Source organism: Sceloporus occidentalis, unplaced genomic scaffold (assembly GCF_023333645.1).
Source record: "Sceloporus occidentalis isolate IW3139 unplaced genomic scaffold, rSceOcc1.0.p SCAF_174, whole genome shotgun sequence".
Classification (NCBI taxonomy): Eukaryota; Metazoa; Chordata; class Lepidosauria; order Squamata; family Phrynosomatidae; genus Sceloporus; species Sceloporus occidentalis.
In genome coordinates, this window is record NW_028317154.1 from 1,199,826 (window position 1) to 1,208,792 (window position 8,967).

The following is an 8,967-nucleotide window of genomic DNA, read 5'->3' on the forward strand; positions in this document are numbered from 1 at the left end:
TGCCTCCCTCAGATATGCCACTCTGAAATTCATTATACCCCCCATACACCACTCTAACTCCCCCAGATACGCCATTCTGCCTCCCTAAAATTCATTATACCTCCCATACACCACTCTGCCTCCTCCCCCTCCCATACACCACTCTGCCTCCTCCCCCCTCCCATACACCACTCTGCCTCCTCCCCCCTCCCATACACCACTCTGCCTCCTCCCCCCTCCCATACACCACTCTGCCTCCTCCCCCCCTCCCATACTCCACTCTGCCTCCTCCCCCCTCCCATACACCACTCTGCCTCCTCCCCCTTCCCATACATCACTCTGGCTCCTCCCCCTCCCATACTCCACTCTGCCTCCTCCCCCCTCCCATACTCCACTCTGCCTCCTGTCAGCAACGGAGGTTCACAAGACACAAGGGAGCCGGGTAGAGAGTCAGAGTGGTGTATGGGAGGGGGAGGAGCCAGAGTGGTGTATGGGAGGGCGGCTCCCATACACCCCTGGTGGGTCAGCCGGTGGGGGTCTGCACGATGCGCACAGACAGCCTCCATTACTCACCTTCACTTACGCTGAGGCTTCTATGAAGCTGCAGTGAAAGTGCCTGTCAGCAATGGAGGTTCACAAAACACCAGAGAGTCGGGAGAGAGGCAGAGCAGTGTATGGGAGGGGGGAGGAGTAAGAGGGGTGTATGGGAGGGGGGAGAGAGACGGAAGTGAGAGACCGGCCGACAGTGAGGGGATCTGGATTCTAGTGTTATAATCCGATCTCTGTTTGAGGTCGGATTATATAAGGATAAAATCGATAAAAATCGATTCAACTAATCGATAATGAAAATCGTTGACAGCGATTTTCATTATCGATTATTATCGATTAGTTGTTTCAGCCCTAATTAGTATCATGCATTGTTAACATTAATAGAAAAATATATTAAAAATAAATTGTTCTGAATAAACAACAATAGCTAATGAAACATTGTATTTACATCTTACCTGTGGATTCCTTGTATTTCTTCTTTTGAGTTGTGATTGTCCTCTTTCACTCTAATTGAAAAAACATAAAGACATTGTTGTTGTCATCTTGCCTGTATGTGGTTAGCAATGCCTTATTTTTAATACATTTAATACAGGCATGTCCAAATTGCGGCCCGCGTTCCGGACTGATAAGGCCCCACAGATAAGCTGCCCAAATATAGATCTGTTTTTTTGATATTAAAGGCAGAGTGATTTACCACCTGTTTAGATTTGCCATCCAAGTCACAAAATGAAAAGTATGCTGTTTTCAATAAACTTTGCATAAAATAGTTAATTTGCATTTAATTTTAATGGTTCAAAGAATGTCAGGCAAAATTGTCGGCCCTCGCACATGTTCACTTCATCAAATCTGGCACTCTTCGAAAAAAGTTAGCTGAGTAGCCCCTTTAAAGGCACAGTTTACCTACACCCTCACTAAAGAGAAATGCAAGCATTATTTTACTTTAAAATTCATAATTCAAAAACCAAAAAATGAAATAAAGGACTTAGTTCAGGTAGCTGCCCTTTGCTTCCATGGTTGTCACTTGCCAATAATTGAAGCAGCCAATCAGTGGCAGGAAAGCACTACCATCGAAATGTGCATGGCCACCATGCACAAAGCAGCACGGGAGCTGACTGGAGGTAAGTATATCGAATAAGCATATTCGACTAAACACATCTCCTGTATGGCATGTACCTAGGGGAGGGAAAAGGGCAAACACATATGGGGGTGATTCTGCACATAACAGCTGGACCGTCCCTTTAAATATTGGTGGCGTCTGCCTTCCAAATGCATTTTTATTTTTGCAGAGTTTTTATGCTTTCCCTTTCTGTTAATGTATTATATATATATATATATTTATTTTTAATATATGTTTTTGAAAATCTTGCCAAGATGCTTGAATTTAACCTAAACTAAAAAAAATCAATTGGGGTTTTAGAAGGCCTTTTTGTCAACTGCAACATAGAAGGGTGCGATCAACACGATAGATAGATAGATAGATGATAGGAGATTGGACATTGGTATGCTTATCTCCTTTCACCACTGTTACAAACAGCCTCGCTTGATCTCGCTAGTATTGGCTGTCAATCGCTGGCAGGAAAGAGCTCTCACAGGGTGTAAGGGTGTATATGGTGACACCCTGGCATCCTATGCATTAAGGAGGGACAAAATGGCACTCCTGTATCGTGGGCCGAGCCGGGCTGCGGATGACTAGTCAGGCTTGGCGCTTTATGGCTGGCAGCCACTAGTGCAGCCAACGGCCACGTTACGTTTTTATGCTCACGCAGCGCACGGCCAGGTACATCCCACATGTAACGGAGCCATGTCAGCCAGCGGCTGCCCAGTGACCAACCCGGGCCTGTTAGGAGAACTCCTATGTAATAAAAACCATACACGGCATTTAATTGCACGCAATCTAAGGTATGCATTAAATAAATACAAGTCTCAGTTAAAATACAAATTCCATTTTGTCAGAAACCTTGAAGGTCATAAAGCTTTAATCGCCTTACATGATGGGGACTAATACTACTCTGCGCCACACAACACCAACTGCTGCTTTATTTTAAGGAAAGGCCTCTTAAATGAGCAAAAAAACTTGAGGTGCGTGTATAAAAAATGATGTTTACTAGATATAGCCATGCCTTTTTTACATGACCATCCCTTAAAATCTAAACGAAAATGTAACGAAAATATAAATACAATTAGCCATTTCAGGGGAAATATTCCCACAAATTCACAAATGTTGGTGATAAGTCAGTGGTGCTTACGGGTCATTAATAGAAACGTATTTTGCGGCCTATCTCCTCCACCATGGGGGGGGGGGTGCATTTGCCCCCTCATGGGCAATTCGCAAATGTGATAATATTCCCCAAGACTGGGCAGATTCTCGGTGTCTATAGAAATAACGGACAAAGCCGCCCTCTAACGGCCCAGCTACCAAACAACAGCAGAAAGAAGGCGGGAAAAAACGTCAGAGACGAGAAACGTCTCGCTGCACCCGCCAAAACAGAGCAAGCAACGCCCCTGACGGCCATGTTTATTACTGGCAAAATGTATTATTCGTCACCTTAATTAAACCTGTCTGCAGACAAGCTTGTCAGAAGGGCAATGTGCTGTGGAATAAAATCTGCCGAAAAATGACTGATTGTCAACCGTTCAAAGAGGAGCATATATTTGTTCTCCACGTTTCACTTTTTGACGCGTAGATATGACGTTTGCGTTCCACCTTAGCTTAATCAGCCCATTTCTGTGACAGTCTAGCCTGATTGGTCATTTTACCTGAGCCTGGAGGAGGTGGGCGGTTACTGCAGCGAAGGGGCGTGCTGGAAATACGTGTGTTTGGGGGCTTGTGAGTTCGAGGCTCCGGCGCGCGGGAGACAAACGGAGAGCGGGAAAGCAGGTGTAGAAGCTCGTGTTGAGCGGTACGGGTGGCGGCAGTCAGCAGACGGACCCGAGGGCACAGTAAACGGGAAAAGGCGGAAAACCGAAAGTGAATTGGGGGATACACAAGATCTCTTTATTAGAACGGTAAGATAAAGTCCAACATATCGTCTGACGGCAGATAAGAACCATTCGACCTTAATCAGTCGTTTGTCTCGCCTTCGATTCAGGAGCCATATTCCTATCACATGTATGTTTACATTCCCTCACTGTATTAGCCTCTACCACTTATGCTGGGAAGCTGTTCTGTTTATCTACCACTCTCTTGGTAAGGTAAAATTCTTGGCCTGGTGTATCTGACTGACCTAGGAACAGACTAGGCTTGGTAGCATCCTAAATAATGTATGTGTATACAGAGGCTGAGGTCACTATATATAAACGTGTGTGGTAATCTCACTGATTTGCCTATAAATGCATAATGTATTACGTGTGTGTGTATATTTATACCTGTGTGATCACACCATACTTACCAAGGGTTCCTTACCCAGATTACTTTGTGTCCCTTTTTCCTCCCCTGATGCCTCTCTTCTAGGAGCTCCCCCTGGTTGCCGGGTATGATGGTGTTATAGCGTTCTGCAGCTCAGCGCCACAATAATGTGTATCGAAACACAGGGGAAATGGGTTTATTTACTACATTTCGAATATAAAATGCTTTATTGTCCGTATTCTCTCCCCGGTGTAACGAAGTGTGAAGCGCCGGCCTCGGCCACGCCTTTCACGCCTGTAAGACGAAAATGTCAGTTGGCCGTTTGAATCATCTGGAGGCACGACAGATCTTGTGTGCAGCCCCGGGACCCTTATGGAAGCCAAGCCAGCCCGGACTGGCCTTCCGGCACGCTGGGCAAATGCCGCAGTGTGCGCTGCTTTACTGTAAAAACGTAATGCGCAGCTGCTGCGTGCCCTTGCCTTATTTGGAGGCTGCTGGCCTTAAAGTGACAGGACGTCCTCGTCTCCCCCCAGTCCCGCGCTCATGGAAACGATACCGTGAGGCTGAATTAAACCTGTTCCCAGCCTGCAGCAGCTGCGGCCCAACCGTTGTCGTCTTAGCGTTGGGGTTATATATATTTAAATTGTATAAATGTATATATTGTGCGCCTCCGGGCTCTTAGCATGGTGTTTGAGGCTGTCGCACGCGCTGTGCAAGACAAATACCCATTTACTGTGAATGGAGCAGATGGCAAAAAAGTGACAGCTGCTCCTTTAACACAGTGCTTTGTCATTCCCTGGCTTTCACCCGTAATGATCCCAAGTACCACTTTTTTCCATGTAAAGGGATTTTTCATTTATTTTTTTATTTACAGTGTCTGTTTGCCCAGCTGTTTATCATGGCCAAGGTACAGATTCTCAATATGGTGGTATTGGATAACCCATGTCCGTTCCACAATCCTTTCCAGTTTGAGATCACCTTTGAGTGCATAGAAGACCTACCTGATGGTGCGTAATAGTGCAACACTTCATCATAGTGCTCTAAGATATTTAAGTGTTAGTCTGTGACGCTTTGTCGTTTGTGACTAGTGATCTGCACCACGAGGCATTTATTTATAATGCTAGAACTTATCTCTGTACTGTAAAATTCAAGCGATCTGTTCGTTATTTTCATCTCAACAGACCTAGAATGGAAGATTATTTACGTGGGATCGGCAGAAAGTGAAGAATACGACCAAGTGCTGGATTCGGTGCTCGTCGGGCCGGTACCTGCCGGACGTCACATGTTTGTGTTCCAGGTGAGCTTTGCACTGTTCGGTGCAGCCTCAGGTACCGGGAGTTTTGTTCTGAACCAATTTATCTTGTAAGCCATCAAGCCTTTTTTTCCTCAGTATTGCTGACCAAAAAAAAAATCATAACTTAAATAAAACTTTCCTTTAACATCCATTTTCATTTTTTTTTTTTTTTTGTATATTCATCCAGTTTAATGGAATATTAATAATGGCACCAACAGCGTTATAGAAAGTGTTAATGCCTATGGTGTCAGCTAGCATTTTATGTATAAACGGCATGCAATTCAAGAGTTGTGACGTATGCAATAAAATCAGTGTGTGTTCGTCTGGAAGCAGAGAAATGCAGATTTCGAAACAGCCTCAACTTTTTAACCAGGCAATGAAAAGCAAGGCTGTCTAATAAAATGATTGAACCCCCCAGGTAAATGAGATGGGTTTTGTCAGTCTGATACCTAATTTTATTGAAATTATTCTTTTCTCTTTCCTCCAGGCGGACGCGCCCAATTCAAGCCTAATACCTGAGTCAGATGCTGTAGGGGTCACCGTGGTACTCATCACCTGTACATATCGTGGTCAGGAATTCATCAGAGTTGGCTATTATGTAAATAATGAGTACTCTGACCCAGAACTTCGAGAGAATCCACCCCTTAAACCAAATTTCACCCAGGTATGCAGCTCTATGTACAGAGGGATAAGGTAACGATGTAATGTGCAGGATTGCAGTTACAGTAGTGAAAGTTGATGCTAGAACTCCATGGCAGAAGGTAGATGTATACAGTAGGGCATTTGCTACGGTTGACCATTGAAGGCTTTACAGAGGACCTTTTTTGATTTGCAGGTACTTGAAGTCTTTAGTATGTGTTTTCCAGATCTTGCTCTATTTAGAAAGTTGTTGCTTTGGTCTGTGGTTGAAGTTGGGCATAAAATAGCTTATTGTATGCTGCGATGGAGGCATACTGTTCTCTATGAGTTCTGAAATTCTAATATCTCCCTGTATTTACAGCTCCAGAGAAACATCCTGGCATCAAACCCCCGTGTTACGCGCTTTCATATCAATTGGGACAGTGCAAGTGAATCAAAAATGGAAGATATTGAAAACGTGGACCCTTCCTCTCATGCAATGCTGCCTCCAACCTGTGCCCCCTCAAAGGGTCTAGCAGGCGCATTGAACGCCATCCCAGAAAACTCTATGGACTGTATGTGATCCTGCTGCACGGTCAGGGCATGTGAGCTCACAGCCCCCTACTCACTGCTATGAAGGCAAAACTATGGGCTCTGGTAGTGCCATGCTGCGTGTCTGGCCGCCTGCGATCACTCTCCTTCTCTACAACGTTCTCACATATTTTCGGTTTAAAAAACATGGACACGCTCCTGATGCAAAGTGTTAATTCAACTCTTCTCTTTCTGAGAACTGCCAGACTCATTGTAAATGCTTTTCTTTTGATACTGCAGTTTTTAGAGGGATATCCATAGTGGCTGTGGAGCGTTTTCAGGGGCACTGCGCCTTGACTCCCAGGTCTTTAATACCATAACTATCTTGGCACCAGCATTCGTCTCACGTCGTAGCTGGGTGGACACAGCACTTCTCGGTTACTGCCTCCGCCAAGCAGAGCTCTTCTGTTACAGCAGTTCAGCAGGAGCCCTTTAAATGTGTAAATATATCACTTTGTTCTTACTGAGGGTTCGCAGTCCTCACAGCACCTCTCATCCCCACCAGCACTACCTGTTGGTAATGTTAGCATACACTGTTCTGTTCCTTGTTGTGGTACAGCAAAGAGTATATTTCTAGCATACGTGTGCCCTTTATACGCTGCCTCTATTTCACTGGGGTGACCATGGAATGGACTTTTCCTGCGTAGCTGTCAGTCCTTGCCATGTCTTGCTCTCTTCTGATGAACTAAGTCACCGGTCCTGTGCCGCTAACTGAATGTAAATTTCACCAGACTAGCAACCCACGGCCAAAATATCACAAAAATATTTAAATGCCCAGAGATTGTTGGACTTCAATAATTTTGACACGTCGAGTTTTGACTTGTCCTGTTCAAAGTTGTCAATTCTTTTGTATTTTGTTAGTGTGGCACATTTCTAAACAGATGCCATGATTTATCAATGTGTTTAGTTTTTTTGTTTGGGTTGTTTTTTTATTATTTTTATATATCTGTGAGTAGGAACTTGCTGAAATAAAAGCACTTAGACCTAGCCGTCATCAGCCCGTTAGGTGGTGGAATTAGTCTGATGTCTTTATTAAATAATGTTTCGTAACAAAGCATGTATACGTCTAATCTAGTTGGCTGGGAATTTCTAGAATGTTCTACCTGGTAATAGCGGTTCATTATGTAGCACCATCTTATGTACGAGCAACTGTTACACAATGATTAGTGCTTCCCGTAGCAATTTAGGGCAATCTATAACAATTGCCTATAGACAATATTGGGGAAGACACCAGACGGGAGGAGCATAGGACAGATGGGTGATGGGTAAACCTAGTCTTTCTTGAATAAGTGGTTAAAGGCATATTTTGAAGGAGGGAGGGGGGGGGGCGGCTAATAGATCAGGGTAGATAGGGCAGCTATTCGTATAGGAGCATGTGCGTTGCTGAAGTCAGCTCCCTGGCTCTGCTATGCTGTGACACCTGGGAGCGTTAGGGATCTAAAGCACAGTCTTCTAGGGCGATAAGGCTCAGGAGCACCGACTTGTAGCAAACAGTGCTTTATTTTCAACTTCTCAACTGAAACGCCCCAAAACAAAATCATAAAAGAAACAAACCTAGGAACCGATCGGAGCCTCTCTGGCTATACTACGCCGGCCCCCCAGCCTGAACAACCATTAACTAAGCCAGGCTCTGGAACACCTCCCCCAGACAGCACACAAAGGTCCAGGCAGATATTGTCTCGCTTGGCTCAGGGATGGTCTTCTTCAGGTCCCTGAGCGCTCAGGGGAACTTCCTACAGCAGTCTCCCTGATGTCAGAGTTTTACGGCATGACATGCATTATGGTGGGCAGACCTAAGCTTCTAGGTAATCGGTAAGAAAATTAGGGAAAAAAATTGCCTGGACATGGGAATGTTTGATACAGCTCTGCCAACAATAAGAAAATGCTGTGGGTGAGAAAATAATGGGACTTCTTGTGTATAAGCCCCCCAAGCATTTACAAGGGAAAAAGGTAAAGACGGCGCATTTAGGCACTGCCTTGGGTGTCCCGTTATGCGCTAAGCTGGCCAGTTCAGTATCGGGGGATGCCCGTGTCAGGGGCTGGGGGTAATGTACACGGCCATCATTGAGATTCCGTCTCGAGGCGGTTGTACGTGCACTATGTATGTGAAATGAGCGGTCCTGGGGCAAAGGATCCAAACAATAATCCTGTATAATAATCCATACCGCAGGCAGGGTCACTCATGAAGGGCCAACACAAGCAGGTTCCTTCAGTGAGAAGGGTTGAGCTGGCCCTGCATAATGCATCGTTCAAAGTGTGAGGAGCCATTGAAGAAATCACTGATGTAACTATACATTATACAGGGCCAGACAAGCTGGACCATCATAGTGTACGGTGAAGTCGAGAAGTTGAAAGCCGACTCTCCGTTTAGTGATTAACCCCTTTTGCGTCTCCCTTGGACATTTGTTAAGACTGTTTATCCTCAACCCAGGTGCACACCAACCAGCGTTTAATGGACGTTATTCATAGGGGCGGCAAACACCGGAAGAAACCAACAAAGGGATTTTGGACGACGCTTGACTGTGGCCCTTCACCAACTCTGCCCCAGCCCAGACAGTTAAAAGCCCTCAGGGGCAAACGTGGATTTCCG

General features: G+C 45.2%; 1 protein-coding gene across 1 annotated transcript; it reads left to right on the top strand.

The window, feature by feature from the left end:
• Positions 1–4,772: 4,772 nt before the first annotated feature.
• Positions 4,773–6,369, top strand: LOC149279233 (histone chaperone asf1b). Its single transcript, XM_089501453.1, has 4 exons — positions 4,773–4,881; positions 5,056–5,171; positions 5,656–5,832; positions 6,169–6,369. Exons 1-4 carry the CDS (start codon positions 4,773–4,775, stop codon positions 6,367–6,369), a joined length of 603 nt encoding a protein of 200 aa, XP_089357579.1.
• Positions 6,370–8,967: the final 2,598 nt, after the last annotated feature.

What these genes read in the sequence shown, in the direction of transcription:
- LOC149279233 (XM_089501453.1), top strand. Translation starts at nt 4,773, where the DNA reads ATGGCCAAGGTACAGATTCTCAATATGGTGGTATTGGATAACCCATGT. An exon ending in CATAGAAGACCTACCTGATG is followed by an intron (nt 4,882 to 5,055) that starts GTGCGTAATAGT and finishes TCATCTCAACAG; the next exon opens with ACCTAGAATGGAAGATTATT. An exon ending in TTAAACCAAATTTCACCCAG is followed by an intron (nt 5,833 to 6,168) that starts GTATGCAGCTCT and finishes CTGTATTTACAG; the next exon opens with CTCCAGAGAAACATCCTGGC.